General features: G+C 41.5%; 1 protein-coding gene across 1 annotated transcript in view; it reads left to right on the plus strand.

The window, feature by feature from the left end:
* The window catches only part of DNER (delta/notch like EGF repeat containing), a 324,602-nt gene that overhangs the window by 243,953 nt on the left and 58,563 nt on the right, over positions 1-22,086 (plus strand). Inside the window, exon 10 of the mRNA XM_032637757.1 lies at positions 10,020-10,244. Coding sequence (XP_032493648.1) covers positions 10,020-10,244 — 225 coding nt within the window. The remainder of the gene's footprint in view (positions 1-10,019; positions 10,245-22,086) is intronic.

A 22,086-nucleotide genomic window follows, 5' to 3' on the forward strand; every position in this document is an offset into this window, starting at 1 on the left:
TTCATCAAGCCCCTTAGATGAACTACACTGTCGACCTTCATCTTGATTCAGTGATTATTCATTTATACCTCTGTCATTAAAATAACAATTGACCAATCATCTTTTTCATATTTCCTCATTGTTACTCCCCAAACCTAAAACATATTTATCAATCCTGTTTTACTCATTACCCTAGTGTGTAATAAATCTGTTAGAGTGTGTCCTCTGTCACTCATCCATTCGTTTGTCCGTCTATTGCATAAATATTTACAGCGTGGCCACTATGCTGGGTGCTGGGGCTCAAGGTTGAGAGGAGCTAGCATGGCTCCTTCCCCGGGAAGTCCGTGGTCCTGTGGGCTGGGAGACAGACGATAGGAAATCCACAACTACGTCACTGCAAATTCAAGGAAGTGCTATGAAGGTAGTGAGCAGGACACTGTGATACACAATAAGAAAGGGATACCTAGAATGGGGTGATCAGAAAAGTCCTGTCTGTCTTAACGTTGAAGCCGAGAACCAAAAGGAGCCAGTTGTGAAGCAGTTAGGAGCAGCAATGTCCAGGCCATGTTGCAAGGCTCTGCATGGGGAGTAGCTTGTCTTCTGGGGAACTGAATGGAGGCCAGTGGGCTGGCTCCTAGAGAGAGAGGGGCCAGAGTGGTCAGCTGAGTCCTAGCCCGCAGGACTTGATGCTTATGGGAGGGAGGTCAAATTTTATTCTAAGAGCAATTGGATGCCATGATAATATTTACATTTTAAGTAAATTATGCTCATTGCTATTTGGAGAATTGGTCATAGGGGTAAGATAGAACAGGGAATCTCATCACAGGAAACTATTATAATAGGTGAGGAGAGAAATAATTGTAACTTTGGCAGTGCAGATGAAATGTTCAGGTTCATGGAAGGAATGCTTTATTCCATATTTCCCTTATTAATATTGCAGAAACTTCTGACCTCTCAGTAGCTTTCTGCATAGAGTGACTTTATTGTCTTGTAATTTAAAATCTTCTGGAAATGTTTTCTTTTGGTCTTAAATATCTGATTTCCATAACGTGTATGTATATTTCAAGGGTGTTGATTTTCTTCTGTACATAATAAATGTTGAGCAGGCATATTCATATAAATACTGGTTCAAATACAAAATTTGAAGCAACAGTCAACTAGCTAAATCATAGTTTTTTCATTAGCCTCTCATTGCTTAGATTTCTTTTGCAGTTCTGTTTTATTTTCCAATTTAATCCTTAAATCTTTCATCCTTTTCTAAACTTTCTTCTTGTTGCATTGGGTTGTTTTAAGTCTCTTTTTTTTTTTTTTTTTTTTTTTTTTGCGGTACGCGGGCCTCTCACTGCTGTGGCCTCTCCCGTTGCGTCCATCATGTGAGGTTCATATGGTTTGAAATAAACTATTCCAAACAAGAAGTCTCACCATCTTCAGCATCCTCTCTGCACCTTTAGGTTAACGTCATCAAATAGTTGTTCATTTTCTATTCTTCAAGTAGGATTGTAAATCCAGATATACTAGTCCATTAGCATCCAGTAATTTACTAATCTTTTAGCTCAGAGACGTTACTATTATTATTTTTATTACTTATATTACAGTATTCCACAAAGCTGTATTTCATGTGTTCTCCTATATAGAGTTCTTCATGTTTTGGGGTTTGAATGTATCCAGGAACATAGCTGATCCCAAGAATGTTAAATTTTGTTTTTCACCCCTCTTGCCTTTGCTACCGTAACTAATTTGGTTTGCATATTCTGCAAGAGGAATTTTCAGAAATATTTACCTTAAGAGATTATTGAAAGACTGACCAAAGTTCTTAAAGAGTTATGCTAATAAAAAGAGAAACTTTACCAAAGGCTATCTAAAATAATTGCTTTTAGACTTGTAACATTATTCAGGAACAGGAAAATGCATAAAAGTTCCTACTATTGGAGATGGAGTTTAAAGCTGTTTATCTGTAATGTGTGTCTGTGTGTATGTGTTGAGAGAGAGAGGATGGAGGGAGAGGCAGAGGAGAAAATAGAGTGAATGAGAATCTTGGTTCATTTTTAGAATGTTTCTTGGAAAGATGAAATATGTTCTGGCTGAATCTCAGCTATAGATGATCCAAGGCCATTTCTACCGTGTGGTGTAAAACATCTTTCTACCAGCACTCTCAGAACTGCCCTGCACCCTGAAAATTCAGTGCACAGCTGCATTTTATACCAGTCTTTGTCGTAGCCTTGGGTCATCAACTTCCATATTTTTATACAGAGAAATCGGATTCATATACCACTATATCTGCGTTTGGGATCACTTCCAAAGGTACTTATATTTATATATCTAGATATTGAATATACAACGTTTCTTATCTGGGCTGCAGTTTAACTTTTGAAACTACATTCACTCAGTATTCAGGCTTTCTGTGATCAGTATCATGTTTACAAGCTAGTTTCAAAAATTTCAAAAAATTACACATTAATGCCCCTGTAGCATGCACTGTAGCAAGGACCATAAACTAGTCAACATCTGGCCTGGATCAGCACATTGGAAGGCCATGCTTGCATTGGTTGGCATCGTGGCTCTAAATTTGATATTTGGATGATTTTTTTTATATTTGGATGATTTTAAAGATGACTTTTGATTTTATAAGGAGTTGGTAAGTAAGGTGGTATGCGATATGTTTACTCCTTAGGATTCAAGATTTATCCTTGTATTTCAAAAATATCTTCCACGTGATATTGGAAATACTGAGAACTAGTCAGGTTCAGGACATTTCAAATGCATTGCGTTCAAAATTCATCACTGCTAAGTAATTTCCGTTTTCTAAAGCTGCCTTAAATTTGAGAATTCAGGACACCAATGGCTCTATTCTGGCCCTAATTTCTTATGCTAGCATAGCACCTTCAACTTTTCAAGTGCTTTTATGCAAACTCTTATGCAAGGAAGCCTAACATGGGGCTCAAGAGCACAGATGTGGTTTCAGATAGATCTTACTTTGAAATTGCTTTTCCCACTTACTGAGTGTCCCTGGGGGACTAGTTCCCTAATATAAAGTCTCTAAGCCTTCTTCTGTAAAAGTGGATAGTAGTAGACCCCAGTTGATTCAGTGGTTGTGATAAATAAAAGATGGATACCATTTGCTTCACGTAGTATCTGGTATATAATAAGAATTCAACATTTACTGTTACTATTAGCACCACAATTCCTCTCTTTCTCTCTGCCAGCACAACTATAACTACTTGATATATACAGCCATTCCGTAATCTCCATTCTTAACAAATGAGGAAGCTAAGATGTACAAGAGCTAGTTACTTGATTGTGCTGATATGGTTTATCAATCAGAATTTGATTTATTGAATTGCAGACAGTAAACACCCCAGTAATCATGATTTGATTACTATAGCCTTATACTAAGTTTTGAAGTCAGCTAGTGTAAATTCTCCAGATCTGTCCTTTTTTTTTTTTTTTCTATATTGTTTTGGGTGTTCTAGGTCCCTTGCATGTTGATATAAATTATAGAGTCACCTTGTTAATTTGTACAGAAGGAAGCCAGCTGAGATTTTGATCGGTATTGCAGTGAATCGAGTTGCATCTTAATAATATTGAGCCTTCTAATTCATGAATATGGTATAGCTCTTCATTTATTGGGTGTTTTTCATTTCTCTAAGCAGTGTTTTGTAGTTTTCAGTGTAGAGGACTTACATAGCTATTGTTAAATTTATTCCTAAGTATTTTATGCTTTTTAATAATATGGTAAGTGCTGTTTAAATTTTCAAAAATGTATGGTCACTTACTACTAGAGAGTAGAAATATAATTTATTTTTTGTATATTGACTTTGTATCCTGGTATTCTGCTAAGTTTACTACAGCCCAGATATCAAGTATTACAGCTAAGAGTAATGGTCTGGAGCTTGGATTTGGGAGTCAGACTGCCTGGGTTCAAATCCTATTGCTACCATTTTCTAGCTGTGTAACCTTGGTCAAGTTGCTTGATCTGTCTCTGTGTCTGTTTCTCCATCTGAAAAGGAAATGATAGTACTTAGCTCGTAGAACTGATGCCAGGACTAAATGAGTTAATATAGTTGAAACTCTTGGAACAGTGCCTGGTATGTACAGGTGTTAGCCATTAATAAACAGTTTCAACAGACTGTCCTTTTGAGCCTGTACAGAAAGGCTGTCACGGATGCTTCTGCTCGTCCCCTCCTCCCTCAGCTGTTTGCTCTAGGACCCCACCTCCACGCATCAGCCTCACTGGATGGCCCAATAACTGTGTGTGTGTTTAGAGAAAAGTGCGTGAGCACCTCTGATTCCAGGACACTCGCTCTTAGATGTACTCAGGACTCCACCATGAAGGATTCATGCAAATGTGAAATTTGACTGTGTTCCAGAGATTGGCTGACAGGCCAGCTTCTTTCCAGTTTCCCTAACCACAAACTCTGGACACAGGCAACTTGGAATTTCCCCAGAAGCACTGCTCAAAGGAAGGAGAATCCAACATTTATTGAGTTCCACATACAGTTTTATTTGATCCTACACATCAGGGGTCATCCCCATGTTATAGGTAAGGAAATTAAAGCACAAAATGATTAAGTACCTTGCTCAAGGTCATACACTAGTAAGAAGATTCAAGCTTGGGTTTCCTGGCCCTGAATTCTTTGGGTTATGAAAGTTTGTTCTTTTCTCTCTTAGGAAGGTCATTTAAGAGGTGGCTGAAGAAGATGTGAGTCACTTAGAAAACAATGTTATATGAGTAAGAGGATAACAATTGCTTAGGTGATAGAAGGAAATAGAGAATTTGCTGATCAAAGTAACAGTGTCTTGGTCAGCTCAAACTTCCATAAAAAAATACTACTGACTGGGTGGCTTGAACAACAGACATTTATTTGTCACAGTTATGGAGGCTGGGAAGTCTGAGATAAGGCTGCCAGCATGGTCGGGTTCTAGTGAGGGCTCTCTTCCTCACTTGCAGTTGGCTGCCTTCTTGCTGTGTCCTTAGTGGCAGAAAGAGGAAGCTCTGGTGTGTCTTCTTCTTACAAGGTCACTAATTCCATCATGGGGGTTCCACCCTCATCTAATCCTAATTACCCCCCAAAGACCCCACCTCCTAATGCCATCACATTTTGGGGTAGGACTTCAACATATTAATTTTGAGGGGACACAAACATTTAGTCCATAACAAATAGTATTTTGAAAATTGGCTCAGCATTTAATCTGTGAATCCCCTTTCTAATGTTCATTAATAATCTTGTGAGCTAGGAAAATTATCCCATAATCACCCTATATCACATGCATCTCCATAAAGTGTATTGAGATACACCTTGAATTCATTTTTGCTTTGTCATCATCCTTTATAACAGAATGGCATTTTATATTACATTATATATTTTTAGACTGGATAATATGTCAAAGGTGTCTTCTCTCTTCAGTATATACTGAGGTATATTAGGATTCTCTGAAAATATAAATATTATTTGCATCTCATCTTGTTTTTCTATTTTCTTGAAATGGTAAGAAAAGGGAAATTTTAATAGTAATAAAATGCAGGATTCCTGATTCAACAGCAGTGAACCTTTTAGATATTCAACAAGGATTTATTGATTCCTTCTTTAGTTAAAGTTTCTTCTAGTACATAATCAATTCCTCTTTCAAGTCTTTTACATAAAGCAGAGCAAAACAACAGTTTCCTTCTGGCCCACATTACTATTTAGATGTAGTGCTGTGTCTCCTATTACATTGTATCAGTTAGCTTTTGCTGCATAACAAACCACCTCAAAACTTCGTGGTAAAAACAACAATCATTTATTTAGCTCATGATTGTTGTGGGTTGGCAATTTGGGCTGTATTTCAGCCGGTCACAGGCCAGATTGCTTGGTGGCTATCTGGTCTTGGGTGGCCTCACTGGACTGGCTTGCTTTGATTCATGAGGTCTCCTGTCTTCTAGCGGGCTGTCTTGGGCCAGCTCACCTGGCTTCTAGGCAGAGTTCGGTGACATTTTTGACAACTCCCTTTTTGATGTTCTCTTTTCCATTGTTTTCAGTGACACCTTCCTCTCCTGGTTTTCCTCTTATCTTTCTTAAAACTTAACCATCCATTTGTCTGTCCATCCACCTATCCATCTGTCTGTCTGTTCCTCCCCTGGGAATCATAAGCCTCCCCAGGGAATCTCCTCCTGTATTTTCCATTGCAGTTGGTAACAACACCACCAACATTGTTTCCTAATCTGGGAATCACACTGCAATTATTGCTACTTCTTATTAAACAGTGACTATTTGCCAGTCACTGTACCAAATGTTTGCCATAGACCTTTACATTTAGGCTTCATAAAAGCCATATGTTGTAGGCATTACTATCTCCACTCCATGAAACAGATGAGGGTGATTGAGTACTTGCCCACGGTCCCACAGTTTAGTGCACAGAGATGGTTTTTGAACCCAGTTCCTTTTGGCTCCAAAGCCCGTGCTTCACATTAAGTCACACTGAGAAACCACATAAACAGGGCCCTCAGATATGTTTTATTTACCAGAGAAATGACTTATCAACATTTTAAAATAGTAAGGGTTCAAACAAGAATCTGGATTTCAGATATTTCTTGAAAATTTAGAAGATCTGGTAACTGGCCTCACATTCAGATGGCAGCAGCTGGCTGCAGGGGGGTGGTGGCCACCCCCTTTGGAAGGCCATGAGTTTTCCAGTTTGCCACAGTCCCTGCCACTCCCTACTGCCTTACAGTTGGCCCGCTTCCTTCATCAACATGGTCTGCTGGACTCCTGCTGGCATTTGAGTTGTTGACTCCTGTTACATTGTATCCCTAGGCCCTGCCCGCTCTTCGGTTCTTCTACCATCCAGTTGGTCCCTGAACTAACAATGTTATGTTACTTGTAAAATAATTGTCCAATCTGCCTCACATTCTTTATCCCTATTGCTACAAATTGGTCCTTATGACCTCTCACTTCAGTTACTCTAGTAAACACCTGGTTTCCTCTTTCCAGTCTCAGACTCCACTAATACACTCTCCATGTTGCTTGCAATTAAGCATATCAAAACCACGCAAATAGTTGACGTCCAGTGACCTTAGAATGAAGTGCAATCTCCTTAGTGTGGCATGTAAGGTGTTCATGATGTGGCCTCTGACCAGTGCCCTCATTCATGCTTGCTTTCCATCTCCTCTTGGCCTCATTGAAATATTGGCTCTCCCCAGAGTCATGATCCTTCACATCTCCTCACCTTTTTATCCACCATTCTTTCAACTTGGAGTATTCTATGTGGATCATATTAATATTTGTAACCGAGTATATCAACGTGAATGTAGAGTGATTACTTTCCTAAAATTCATTTTTCCTTTATTTTGGCTTGATTGGTAAGTCTCTTGTTTTTTCTTTCACCAATATCCAAGCAGAATAGAAACACAGGGGCTTCCCTGGTGGAGCAGTGGTTAAGAATCTGCCTGCTAATGCGGGGGACATGGGTACGAGCCCTGGTCCGGGAAGATCCCATATGCCGCGGAGCAACTAAGCCCGTGAGCCACAGCTACTGAGCCCATGCGCCACAACTACTGAGCCTGCGCATCTGGAGCCTGTGCTCTGCAACAATAGAGGCCGCGACAGTGAGAGGCCTGCGCACCGCGATGAAGAGTGGCCCCCACTTGCCGCAACAAGAGAAAGCCCTTGCACAGAAACGAAGACCCAACACAGCCCAAAAAAAAAAAAAAAAAAAAGAATAGAAACACAAGTCCTTGTTATGTTTACACATCATAACATTTTCTTAATTGGGCGTTATTGACTTCTCTTCTGTGCAGTATAGTGGAGAATTAAGAGCTTGGGCCTTGTATCCTAGCTCTGCCACCCACGAGCTAAGTAGACTTGAACTGGATACCTCACATTTCTCTGTCATCATCCTCTCATCTGTAAAATGGGGCTACTAATAGTTCTTGTATCATGCAGTTACCCCAGGACTAAATGAAATAATGCACGTGAAGGCTTAGAACGGTCTGGTGCATCTCAGCCCCTAGTGGATGTCTGCTGTTGCTTTTATTATTACCATTTTTCTTTCATTCATTCATTCATTCATTCAGCATTAGAACGGGGAACTGTTCTAGGAATTTTGATATATGTCATTTTAGAACCCATAACAACTTTATGAAGAAAATAATTTCAGCCCTGTTTTTGGGGTGAGGTAGTAGAAGATGAGAGAGGTCAGGACTTGCCTTGGTTGTTCAGTTTGTCATAGGGTGAAATGTGTTTAAGTATGTTCTTTTCATTCAGAGTGAAATGGAATACATCTCATGAAGGATGGAGTTACATACCACTCTTGGCTGCAAAGGGACTCTTTGGAGAATTCAAGTGTTATTAAAACTGATTGTGTGGTACATTTTTAGTATGATATTTAAAATGTCAAAGCTACAGAGAAGTTTATAAGATGTTGAATAACATTGCATTTTTAAAAAATTTTTCTATTTCTGTACAGAAAATTATCAAGTTGATTATGACAATTTATGAGTGATGCTTTAGATAAAGTCTGGGAACTATTTTTGTTTGTTTTATATATTCACTGTATCCTGAACAACAAAAATTAACAATATTGCTGAGAGTTCTGTGTGAAGATGGTTAACATAAATTTAAATCTAGATACGAAAAGCGAAGTAGAATATTGGAATAAGAACTGTATATGAGAAAAATTATTTAAATTTGTTTCTAAAACTTGAATAGTCTTCATTTAATTTTCAAACTGCTCTTAAAATATGAAAAGAATAGGTTTTACCAAAGTATTGTTAAACACTTACTTGGACACACAGACCTATAGATTCACGTATATATGTCTGTACAATTAAAACAAATTTTTAATTGAAGTATAGTTGATTTACAATGTTGTGTTAGTTTCTGGCGTACAGCAAAATGATTTAGTTATATATATATTTCAGACTCTTTTCTATTGTAGTTCATTACAAGATATGTAATATGGTTCCCTGTGCTATACAGTAAGAGTATGTATGATTTTTTAAATTGAGGAATACTGAAACGCATATACAAAACAAAATAAAAATCAGCTGCACAAGAAGTACGTTTAAAATTTTTAAAAATTAAACCCTTATTGAGGTACCATTTACATAGCATAAATTTCATGCATTTTAAGAGTACAATTCGGTGCTTTTTAGTAAATATACAGCATTGTGCAGCCATCACCACAATTCACAATCCAATATTAGGACATTACGTCGACCCTAGCAGACCCTTCATGCCCATTTTTGGTCAATTTCTCTTTCCACGGCAGCCCCAGGCATCTACTTATCTATTCTCTATATCTATAGATTTACTTTTTCTGGACATTCCTTATAAATGGAATTATACAATATATGATCTTTTGTATTTGGCTTCTTTCACTTAGCATATGTTTTTTAGGTTCATCCATGTTGGAGCACATGTCAGAACTTAATTCCTTTTTGTTGCCAAATAGTATTGCATTGCATGACTACACCACGGTTCGTTTTTCATTACAATAACCACATTTTTGAAAAGCATGTATTAAAGAAACTGCTAACAGTAGGTACTTCTAGAGAAGGGAGTGAGGGACAAAGGGAGAAAGATGGGAGAAAGATTTTGTCATTGTTCACTATTTTATATGGGTTTTCGTTTTTAAATTCAGGATTATATCTTTATCTATTAAAACAAAATAAGGAATAAATTCCCCCAGCAATGTGTATTAAATAAGAGGTGAAATCCCTCCACTGACCCCAATCCCACCTTCCTGAATCACCATTAATTTATTTTTGGCATCTTTCTAGTCTATACATACACACATGCACATGTATACATATAAATATATGTATGTCCCTGTACATCTGTACATCTAAGCAAGCATATGTGTTGTATTTCAACCAAAATGGAAGCACAGGGCTTCATAATTTAACCCCTGGTTACCAAAGCTAAGTAAACCCACCTTGTTGGGTTGTGCATTAATCAATTCACAGTGGAGAAGAGTTAAGAACAGCAGCCCCAGTTTCTTGGTTATTAAGTGTAATGCGGTTTAACTTTTTTACCCCTCCCCGCTTCTGCATCTTCCCACAGGCTACCTGGGCTCTGCCTGTGAGGAGAAGGTGGACCCCTGTGCCTCGGGGCCCTGCCAGAACAATGGGACCTGCTACGCCGAGGGGCTGCACTTCGGCTGCAGCTGCAGTGCGGGCTTCACGGGCCCAGCCTGCGCGCAGCTCGTGGACTTCTGTGCGCTCAGCCCCTGCGCCCATGGCACATGCCGCAGCGTGGGCACCAGCTATAAATGCCTCTGTGACCCAGGTGGGTACGATGCATGGACCGGAAGTCCTTTCTTTCCCCAATCTCAAAGCCTTTTAACTTTTGCATCTGAGCACAGGTTGGCCCGCTGTATGGGTTTACCTGTCTAAGTGAACCCCACTCATGTATGACACCCTTTCTTTTTAGACTTCCCCTAGGCAGGCTTTGAAAAGCACCCTTTCCCCTTTTCATGAGCATTTCACAGTCATTGTAGAAAAAGAAGAAAATACAAGTAAGCAAAACGAAGAAAATTAAAAACAGGCTTAATCTTATAACAGCTTAAGTATTTTGGACAATTGACTACAGGTCACTCCAGAGCTTTTACTGTATTACGTATCTTTTATTACTGGGCTCTGAGGTTAACGGAACGTTTTTCATTTTAATGGGCATGCAAAGCAGAATGCAGTCCATTCAGAATTTTATCACCTTTTAAAATTCTTACTCGGGGCGCAGTCCGTGTTAGAGGACCTGTGACTTCCTGTGTAAATGTTCAAAAGTTCCATCATTTACTTTCCAAATGTTCTTCTGTATTGGTATTGCTGATTGTTTATTGTGAAAGTTTTGACGCTCAGAAGTCAGAGTGGTTCCTGGTTAAAGTTTGTGTCCGCACAGCCTCCTGGTGTGGTCTAAAAAAACGCACACGGGGCAGCTCCTCCTTTCCTCTGGTTTCTATCCTGCCCGCGTCTGCATCCTTGCGGGAGCTGGGTCTTCAGAACGTTTCTCAGCACAATGATCCCGCCTGCCCCCCTCTCTGGCGCATCCGTATGGCTGGCCAGTCCCCTGGTTTGCTTAACTCCTGGTTCTGCCCAGGCAGTGCCCTCCACCCGGGGTGCCAGCTGCCCTGTCACCCCATCTCACCTGCAGACTTCCCCTTCTGGGGCTGAATCAGCTTTCCTTCCCCCAAGTTCCTACAGTCAGCAACAATATCCCTTTCCTGGTCTTTAAAACATTATATTAATTATCCTTGTGTGTGTCTCTCTCCCCGTTGAGGGGTAGGAGGAAGTGTGTTCTGTTAGTAACTTCTGTATAACAGTAAGCTACTATTTAGGGAGCTTCAGAGCTCAGTGCTTCACATCTCTGGTCCTTTTAGTGCCCTTCTGCCAGGTGGATATTGTTGAGCCGCATCTCCCCGAGGTATGAAATGCCTCATTCCTGCTTCAGCCACGTGTTGGCGGCCACACACTCACTCAGGCTGAGTCCAGATGCCAAGCCAGGTGCCCTGGTTCCACTGTCCTGTGCCTCGTCTGGAACTCTCAAGGGGCACATCTCATACTCATGAGGCACCTAAAGGGGTGAGTGGGAAAAGCGGCTAAGCATTTGAAGGGTATTGAAAAACCTCTTTCATGGAGACGTTTTAATTCTCTGGTTTTGTAAACAATCGTGGGATTGATATTTTGCCAAGTGCCCCTTTCCTTTCTGTTCTAAAATACAGAGGGGATGGGGCTGTTGAATCTGCCTGGTAAGTGCATTAGCAAGATTCTCCAGAGAAAAGGAAGAGAGAGAAAGAGAGAGGGAGGGAGAGACGGAGAGGGAGGGAGAGAACTTGCTCGATTTTAAGGAATTGACTCAGGCAGTTGTGAGGACTGGCAAGTTCAAAATGTAGTGCAAGTTGGCAGGCTGGCAACTCAGGCAAGGAGTCTACATTACAGTTTTGAGCCCAAATTCCTCCTTCCTCGGGAAACCTCAGTCTTTGGTCTTAAGACCTTCAACCGATTGGATGAGGCCCACCCACATTCCGGAGGGCAATGGATTTAATCAAAGCCTACTGATGTAACTGCTAATCTCACCTAAAAACTACCTTCACTACAACATCTAGACTGGTGTTTGACCAAATATTCAGGTCCTGTGGCTTAGCCAAGTTCACGTGTGAAATTAACTATCCCAGTAACATTTGGGGGTTTCGCATAAACCTCGTGGGGAAGGAGTTTCTTCAACCCTACACATGACACGAGGACACTTTTCTGCATGGACACGCGTCCTCCCCTGTCAGGCAGTGTGAAGATGGGAGCCGCTGCCCCCTTGGGGGCCAGTGTTCTTCCATGTGCCTTGCAGGCACGTGCCGTGGCCTCAGGGAGCTGAGGGGGAGCCCGGGCAGTGTGGTGCCCTTGCCTGTTGGGAAAGTGGGGCCCCAAGACCACTTTGTGTTTGCAGATGAAATAAGCTGCCCTTGTCCCGGGAGAACAGTCTTCCTCACGTCATGACTCGTGAGCACGCCGCTCCCAGCGCCCTGCTCTGGATGTCATAACACACAGGGTAATAATAATGCCCTTGGCCTCCATCTGCAGCAGAACCTCAGAGCATCCTCCACACATGTCTCCTGGGAGTCCTGGTTCCCTCAGGGAGCCCAAAGGGAAGAATTACATGTCACAGGACCGGGAGGCGGCTTTGTTCCTCTTCCCCTTCCCCTCCGACTTCCGTTCTTAAACATATTAAACTTGCCCTTATATTTAGTTGGTGTATTTTTAAAACTTGAAATGGGATGTGGTTATTTAAAGATACATGTGGCTTTTTAGTAATACCAAGTAGAGTCTGTCAACATCTGTGCAGATGCTTACATGGTCCTAAGTAGAAAATATGCTGCCTAGTGTCTCTCTGTCCACCCAGGGAGCAGTAGCTGAGGGTGGGAGAAAGGACCCATGAGATCCCCACTCGTTGACTGTCACTGTAGGAATTTACAGGGCATTTCTGGGCCTCAGTGTTTACTTTCACTAATAATGTCTTAGATGCTCGTGAGTTCAGCTGCAGTTGGGGTCACAGACTAGACCTGGGACAAGATACTGACCACGTCCTCTTGCTGACCATGATCTTCTGTCGTGTGTAAGAGCGTTAGATGAGAGACATGCAGTACATTTCCTCTCATGGGGTAGTAAGCTTGAGTGTTTCTTTCTATCCATGGAGATTCATTCCAACACTTTTCCTTAAGCCAAAAGGGTGACGTGTCTCCTGTTGAAGCTCCTCTTTCCCCTCTGCTGTTCCCTGCTCAACCTTCATTCGTGTCCCTTTGGAGCATTTAGCTTGATAAAGCCAATGCCCAGCCTCTAAGGAGCCTTGAAAAGCCTGAAGAAAGGTGTGTTCCATTCCTGGATGCCTGCATTTAGTAGGCAGTCCCCTGGCGTAGAGCCCTGAAGCTCTGTCAAAGCTCTCTCATCGAACTTGGGAGATAAAATTGCTTTTAGAGGGGTTGCTTCCTCAGATCATTAGGTGACATTGTGTGAAACAAAAAAGGCATCTTAACATCTGGCAAGAATTTACATTGTAAGAGGTGAAAATGACAATTCTCTGAATGCGAAATTTCTATCCTTAATCTTTCGGAGCTTGTAATTGCTTTACCACTAGTTTGCATAATAGAAGAATCTCACGAGTGTAGGTGAAATTGGGTGTCTTGCTCCAGAGTGGCAAGCCTGGTCCTCTTTGTCGAGAGCAAGCAGGCCCCGTTGCATAAAGTGGCAGCAGACTGAAATCATGTCAGGTTGATAATTAGCTCCCATCTGACAAAATGCCATTTGATGACAGCAAATCAGATTTGCCAGGTGCTTTATTTTCAAACCTCATGTTTAGCTTATCACGCTAGGGAGTTCTGATGGGATTTTAGTATTAGATAATAAAATGTCAGCAGTGAGTAAGCACTGAAATGTTATCTTTCAGTGACAGTGTTAAGTGATAGGCCACATGTACTCTAAAAAAATTACAAATTAAAATCTCCTAAGGACTGGAGAAAGAGAGAACCTGGAGTCCAACCAACACTGTGGGAAGCAGGGCCACAGGGCCTGGAGTCGCCTGGGACCTGCTGTTGCCCCTGAAAGTAGAAGATGATGTCTCATATGTTCTCCAAGAAGTGGTGGCATCTGGAGATGCCATTTGGGTGCTGACCAGTCCTGGAAGGAATCTCTGGTAAGAAGGGAAGTGGTTCACTTGAGTTCACTGGTCTTGGCCCCTGCCTGATACACTTGAGTTATTACTCCAACCTTGTTTGTTGAATTGAATGAACCTTGCTATTACAGAGTGTGCCTTAAGTTACTATTTAAGGAGTTTATAGTATAAGGCATTAGAAGATTAAAAGAAAGGATGTTTAGACTTTTTCCAAATGAATTTTTTTAAAGGAAATTATATTTATAAGAATCTCAGGTACTGTGTTTTCTCTATTTTTGACATCCTTCCCTATGGCTGCATTTCTGGTCGGGATGACCTAAAAGACACAGTTGGCATTGCTTCCTTCTGTTAGACTCAGACTTAGCAACATCAGCACTCTGATAGTGTCTGCTGGAAACAGAATCTAAGATAAGACTTAATGGTCGGGATTTAAATAGCAAGTTAACAGCAGTAAAGAAAAATGTACACCTACGATGGTATGAAAACATTTAGCTTGATAATGAAAACCTAATTGCATTTAGCTTCCTGGATAAGTACAGTGGATAATTTTCGTGTTTTATCAACTAGGAAACCTTACCAGGCTTACTAAGATGAAGTCACTTCTTGCGTTGAACATGCTCTAGGAGGGTCCCGATCTGTACTGTACATTATATTATTCTCGAGTATCATTGCTTTTATAGAATATATTGCCTCCTTTCTCCACATCCCAACCCTATTATCATGCCCTTCCTCTGTTATATTTTGAAATACGATAACTGCCCTCCCCATTGGGAACCCAGATAGAATCCGGTCTACCTCGCTGCGGCAGTAGCAGCTCTTCATAATCTGTACTTCACCTAAGAAAACGTTTAAATCTCTTGCCATCACGATGACACTAAGAATTGAGAAAGAGAAGAGCAGCCCCTGACATCTGGGGGCTTGTTGGACACTTACAAGCAGGCCTTGGAGTTGTTAAGAGCTGGTGACCACAGCTGGGCCGTGGTGTTTCCTGTTGCACATAAAGACGTAAACACCCACACTGAACACCGACCTCAGACACGGTCACTCACAGGCCGTGATAAAGTCAGACAAACAAGATCGTGTCATAATTTTGTCTAAGTACAGATAAAAACAAGGTCACCATGCAACCCACAAAATACCAAACATCCCCTTTGACTGCAAATGAGGGCCAGCTGCTTGTTCGCCAGTTACAGCTTTAGCCTTGCTCTAGCCTACTCCCACCCATAGACAAGACTCATTGCAATACTCAAGCGTAGAACTGCTCCTGCTTCCTGACAGCATGCAGAGTGACTCCTTCCCAAACCACCCAGCCAGAGTTCAAATCCTATAATAAGCCCCGTCTAACACCCTCTGACCCGAGACACCCCGAGATTCCCCTTGCGGCAATGAGTAAGAAACCCAACTGCATCAACTACAGTTTTGTCCCTGGTGGCCTTTGGTTTGAGAGCATTGGCAGAACTTAACTGATTAAAATGTTCAAAATACTGATTGAATTTTCATATTAACAATAGTTCAGTCAGAATTTCCAGTGAATTGGAAACTGAAATGTTGTTTGGGTTTATACATGGGGGAGGGTTGCTATGGAACAAAAGTCCTGGGTGGGGTGGGGGGAAGTTCAGAGAACAGGAGATCCAGTTGGCTGCAGGATAAGATCCACTGGATGCAGTGATGGGCAGTAAGGCTGAAGATGCTGATTGGGGCACATCGGGGTGAATCTAGATGCTAAGGAGTTCAGAAAATGAAGACTTGGAAACATTTTGCATCAGCAGTGGATGTGAATGGATCTGTGTTTTTGAAAGATTATTTTGATGGAATGGGGTGATTTCAAGAAAGATTGGGTGACTTTCAGAAAGATTATTTTGATAGAATTAGATATTACAGTCAAGAAAAGATGATGAGACAGACCAGTCAAAGCTCAGGCAAGTGGAAGTGAGGTCTTGAACTTAACGGTGGTGGGAACTGGAAGGAGGGACCTGAAATCGGTTGGAGGAGTGGAATCATCTGAGTTTGGTTGTCATGTGACTGTAGGGACCAGAGGTGAGCGTAGAGTCAAAGATATTGCTGAGGCTTTAACTTGGGTAACTCAGAGAAACAGGGAAATGTGCAGAAGGCCTTTGGGAATGTCAGGCCAACCAAGTGGATGTGCCAGTAAATAGTTGTTATTTGCGACCGGCATTGGGTCCTGAGCATGACACCAGGGAGGTAAGGATGGAGTTCCTGGTGTGTGGGTGCTAGAGAAAGTCAAGGGAACTATTAAGATAGATGGGGCGAGAGTATAAACCGAAAGGGGAAGGATTGGTGAGAGTGTTCGGGAATTCTCGCACTGAGGCGGGGGCTAGAGGCAGCAGCAGAAGAGGTTGGAGGAGGTCGCTGGGACTGGGAGGGTCTCTGGGGAAGGCCGAGCCATGGAAGTTCCTGGGAGGGCAGGATGTGGGGGTGGGGGGGATATTGCCCAGGAGCGAGGAGCTGAGTCAGCCTTGCCCGGACGGCCAGACACTAAGGGACCTGTCCTCCTGGTGTTCACAATTAACCCCCGCGACCATTCTTCATCACCATTTTGTTTTGATTCTAATTTCGGGGCGTGTTCAGGGAGACTTCGTGATATTTGCCTTCCAATTTAGGCTAGTGGCCTGAGGGATTAATACGAGGGCGGGAAGGCACTTGCTGGTGCTGCATAAGGAATTTTGATGAGATTCTTGACATTAAAAATCGATCCACAGTCTATTTAACCTCGCTGTAAATGCCTAATCCATATGGATGAAAGTGTTAATGAGCTGGCCTTTAATTAGGAGGGATTTCTGCCCCCACAGCAGCACTTCAAATTCAAATCATTCAGAATGCATTCTTGGCTGAAGTCTTGTTGAAAAGGTATGAGATTTACCTCCCGGCGGTAGGAATTGGCAGGGTCAGCGGGAGGTAGGAATTGGCAGGGTCAGTGAGGACAGTGGAAATCACTTTACATCTTCTTACCTGGAATGGAAGTTGGAAGTGGCAGCTGATAACAGCTTACGTCACTAACCAGTGCATTTCTGAGGATGGCTCTGTTTGAAGCACTGCCAACACATAATTTCAGGAAATTCTTATCAAGCCCATGGCCATGGAAGTCAGATGGGAACTTGTTCAAAACTGTTTTGTAACTGAGCCACTGACTCTTGCGTTGCAGTTGGAAGTTATTATGATCCGATTGCTAACATTTTCTGGCTTGCTGAGAATGTCTGGGAATTTGGAAATTGAGAATTGAAATTTGGCATGCCTTGCCTCTCATACCAGGTGTGAAGGAAAGGGCTTTGGGCTTAGAATTGAGTAGGACCGAATTTCAGGGCTCCTAGAGGACACCTCAAAGCCATGCTTGAGGAGTGGCCTTGATTGTGGTCCGAGTGACTTTTGAGCAATAGTTTCTGACTTCCCAGCACAGGGCAGCACGACTTTGACTTCCAAAGGAATCGAACTGCTGTAGGTAGGTGAGCCACTTCTGGTCTTGTTTCACTGCAGATTCAGTGGCTTCACAGTGGATGCTGAGGGCTACCTGTAACTGAGACATGATTTCACTTGAGCTGATGTCTGCTGGGTGCACCTAATTAAAGAAACTGCTCTTCCACAGCGCTTTTATATGTTTGAAAATATCAAATTTCCCAATAGAAAAAAAATCACAAAATTTACGTTTGCTTCAAAGAGGAACAGAGGTGCAGATAATCTCAAATAATTTTTAAAAGTAACACTGTCTTGGGACTGTTTTGCCTCTTGACTTTATTCTTTTTATAGTAATGGTCTCAAATATTTATGTATTTCTGAAGGGGAGGCAGTCTAGAAACATGCCAGGGTTCAGAACACACAGTCTGGGTTCCAAAGGATATGCAGGTGGTAGATAAAGAGTTTTAAAAAATAAAATTGAATTTGCTAGCTATAAAAAAAATCGTCAAATAGGCAAGTGTAATAATCTTTCGTCTTCATATTTGACTTTTGTTTTTAGTTCTCTGCCTGATAGCTCTGATGTCCAGAACTTTGACTTTCCACTGCTTTATGACCTCCTAAATGAATAAATGCCTTATTATTATTAGGCATCCTTAATATGCATTCAGTAGAGGCAATAGGAATAGAATTGAGGATTTACTAAAATTATTGAGTTCTGACTCCAACTTATTTACATTTTGAAATTTTCTTTGTAATCTGGTTGCCTCGAGGTACAGTTCTGGTGGTTAATTTTCTCCATGAAGTTCTTTAGTTAAAGTCCTAACTCTGAGAGTCAGCTTGGGCCCTTATGAGTTTACAGCCCTTGGGGACGGTGGCCAAGTGGGAGGTGTGTGCTTCTAAAAATACTCTTGAATGACTATGACGCATTTCCATATTGTTTAACAATCTTTAAGATTCAGCATGTTTACTTGAGAATAGCGATGACTAATAATAGAGAGTTAGAAGATTGCACTGTTGCATTGTCTCTTTGAATGTCCCCAGTGATATGAGTGTGAAAGTAAACATACCTGGGGAAAAACATCTACGGTCTGCACTGCAGAGTCCATGCACCAGAATTTTCTGGAAAAATGCCGATCACAAGTTTTGTTTTCCATCACACAGACACCTTGGTACCAAACTGTGTCTCCATGAGACTGCGTGTTATCACTAGAAACAGCACAACTTTGTCAGATCATGTTTCCCAATTTTTGGTTCATAAAAATCTTTGTAGATTGCCATTTTCTTAAAATTTTTAAATTAAAAATTGTTTTCAGCTTGACTGAAAGTTAATTGACATATAACTTGTTTAAGTTTAAGGTGTACAGAGTGTTGATTTGATACATGTTATTGCAGAGTGATCACCTCCAGAGTGTTAGTTAACACCTTCCTAATTACTGTTTCTTTTTTGTGGTGAGAACATTTAAGGTCTACATGCTTAGCAACTTTGAGGTATATAATACAGTGTATAATTAACTATAATCGCCATGATGTACTACCTTAGGTCCTCAGAATGTATTCATCTTATAACAGGAAGTTTGTACCTTTGACCAACATCTCCCCGTTTTCCCCATCCCCTGGCAACCATCATTCTACTCTGTTTCTCTGAGTTCTGTCTGCCATTTTCTGATAGTGTTCTTTTCAGCTAAAATGTTGTTCCCATGGGTCAAGGAAGCTGCATAAGAGGATGTGGGGAAAAATTGTGCTCACTAATCTGAATTTAGACTTATCTCTCCTCCTCTGAACAGGTATATGTGACTCCCAGTCACACAGCGAGAAATTATAAATGCTTGCCACCTCTATACCCTTATTACCTACCCTCATTTTAGCCTTCCTCTTGAAATTTGGCATCTGCTGTTGGTTTGGGATTTCTTTGCATCGCTTTCTTCCCTGAAGCAAATCCCAAGAGGAGTGTAATTTTGTTTAGTCTCCGTGTCTGTGGCTGGCAGGTTATTTGACTGCACGTTTCACTCTTGGTTTATTTCTATGCCTGTGACTGGTGCACGTTCTGACTGTGTGTTTTATGGTTGGTTTACTGATATGCTGAGGGGAGGCCATGGCTGTTACCAAGCATTACCATATGCCATATCTAGCCCTTGCCATACGTAACTCCTACCATTTCCTTGCATTTTTGAGGATCAGAAGTTGGTGGGAGATGTGTGCATTGCTATTCTATAACTCAGGTATTCTCAAACTTGAGTGTGCTGATCAGAGTCAGGTAGTGGGCTTATTGAATCTCAGAGCTCTGGACTCCACCTGCAGAGTTTCTGATTCAGTAGGCCTTGGGTGTGGCCTGCGAACTTGCATTTCTAACAAGTTCCCGGGTGATGCAGATGCTGCTGGTCTGGGGACCACACTGTGTGGACCACCCGTCTAGCGTGATGAACACAGACACACGCCCTCGTGAGGGCAAACGGCGCAAAAGAATATGTTGTGATCACTGGGTGAGTGGCAAATTAAAATCAAATTTAACCATAGTTTGTGAAATAAATTAAAAGGAATAAAACATTTGAAAAACTTCCCTGTACTTTAACCTTTTAAAATTCCTCTTTGTTAACATACATACTTGTGTGAAAATAGTCATCTAGGTTTTATTTTCTTTCCAAGGTGCCTATTAGAACCCTACTCTTTGATTTTGCCTTGTCACCCATCCGTTGCCTGTGCTGGGCCCCGTGTCCATCTTGGTGTGTTTGTTTCATACTAAAAACCTCTAGAATGTGAGGGCTTTTACGGTACGCGGGCCTCTCACTGCTGTGGCCTCTCCTGTTGAGGAGCACAGGCTCCGGACGCACAGGCTCAGCGGCCATGGCTCACGGGCCCAGCCACTCCGCGGCATGTGGGATCTTCCCGGACCGGGGCACGAACCCGCGTCCCCTGCATCGGCAGGCGGACTCTCAACCACTGCGCCACCAGGGAAGCCCTAGAATGTGAGGGCTTTATGCCTACTTTTTCTTTTGCAGATCTCCTCATCCTCTACCTCATCTCAACTACAAGCCATTTTTACATGTGTTTATAAACATCCTAGATAATCAATGAGGTTATAAGATTATGCCATTAAAATAATTTACTTACTGTTTATAGGACTTCTCTGGTGGCGCAGTGGTTGAGAGTCCGCCTGCCGATGCGGGGGACACGGGTTTGTGCCCCGGTCCGGGAAGATCCCACATGCCGCGGAGCGGCTGGGCCCATGAGCCATGGCCGCTGAGCCTGCGCGTCCGGAGCCTGTGCTCCGCAACGGGAGAGGCCACAACAGTGAGAGGCCCGTGTACCGCAAAAAAAAAAAAAAAAAAAAAAAAAAAGTTACTTACTGTTTATAACTAAACACACATACCGCAATAATCTTTAAAATCAAGTTGAAAATACTATCTTGTCGTTACACTTCATCTTGAATCCTAGTGCTTTAGCCATGGTGTTATAAGCATTTACATTTTTAAAAATAATTTTTATAGCGAGTCAGTGAGAAAAATAGGCTACTTTATCACGGATAATTTTAACCATAGCTGCTGTATGTTTATAGGGCACATGGGTGAATTTGTAAACTATAAAGAAATAGATGAATGTTAAACTTTCTTGTTAAAGGAAACAATATTTCTTCTTTAAGTGTTTGCATCCTCTCGTGCCATATATTTCCCTTTTGTAAAACACATTTCCCTTTTCGTTAACCTCCCGAGTAACATTTTTTTCCCTTTAACTGATATAGATCATAGGTGGAATCCACCCTCTAGTGGCCAAAAGCATCATGAATGGCCAAAAACGACATTCATAAGACAAGGCTCAAAAATTATGAAGAGACTGAATTTTTCGTGTGACTAGTTTGTGACCTAGTTCTAAAGGCAGATCTAAGAGGAAACTTCTAGAAATGTTTAGATCTACGCAGTTAACAACCATTCCCAAGATGATGGACAATTTTAAGGTTAAAATGCCTTTAGATACGCAAGAGCGTCTGTTTAAGTGGGTTCACTGCTGAGTTCTCTGGACTTCTGAGGCCCTTCATGAGCATAGTCCCAGTTCAGCTGTGTCATCTACAATACATTCTTTCATTTGTTCGGGAGAGTGCTAACTATTTGTAAGGACTAACTCAGAGTAGCGGTTGTTTGCTTTCCTACCATACATTTAGTGTATTTATATAGTCATCATTTATATATTGTTATGATGGCTAGCCCTCGTGTCTCAAAAAGTGTCCTCTTATAAGGAGACTGGATTTTTCCCTCTATACACTATGGGAATGCCCTCATCTCCTTCCCCTCCACTTAAAAAAAAAAAAAAAACCCTTAATAAAGTCAGACTTTTCCTAATCTGACCGGTTCTCCTATTGTCCCATCGAGTGTTAGACACAGAGTACAGCTATCATTTCCCTTGGTCATCAGCAACCTGGTTTGGAGTTGTGATACTACACATAAAATACCCATAAAGTATCTATATTATCCCTTTGTGTTACACAAGTAAATAACATATTTCTATTGTGGAAAATTAGAAAAAGTGAACTGGCATATTTAAAATACAAAAGCTAATCCCTCAGTTTCATTGC

Source organism: Phocoena sinus, chromosome 7, assembly GCF_008692025.1.
Source record: "Phocoena sinus isolate mPhoSin1 chromosome 7, mPhoSin1.pri, whole genome shotgun sequence".
In the NCBI taxonomy this organism is placed as follows: domain Eukaryota; kingdom Metazoa; phylum Chordata; class Mammalia; order Artiodactyla; family Phocoenidae; genus Phocoena; species Phocoena sinus.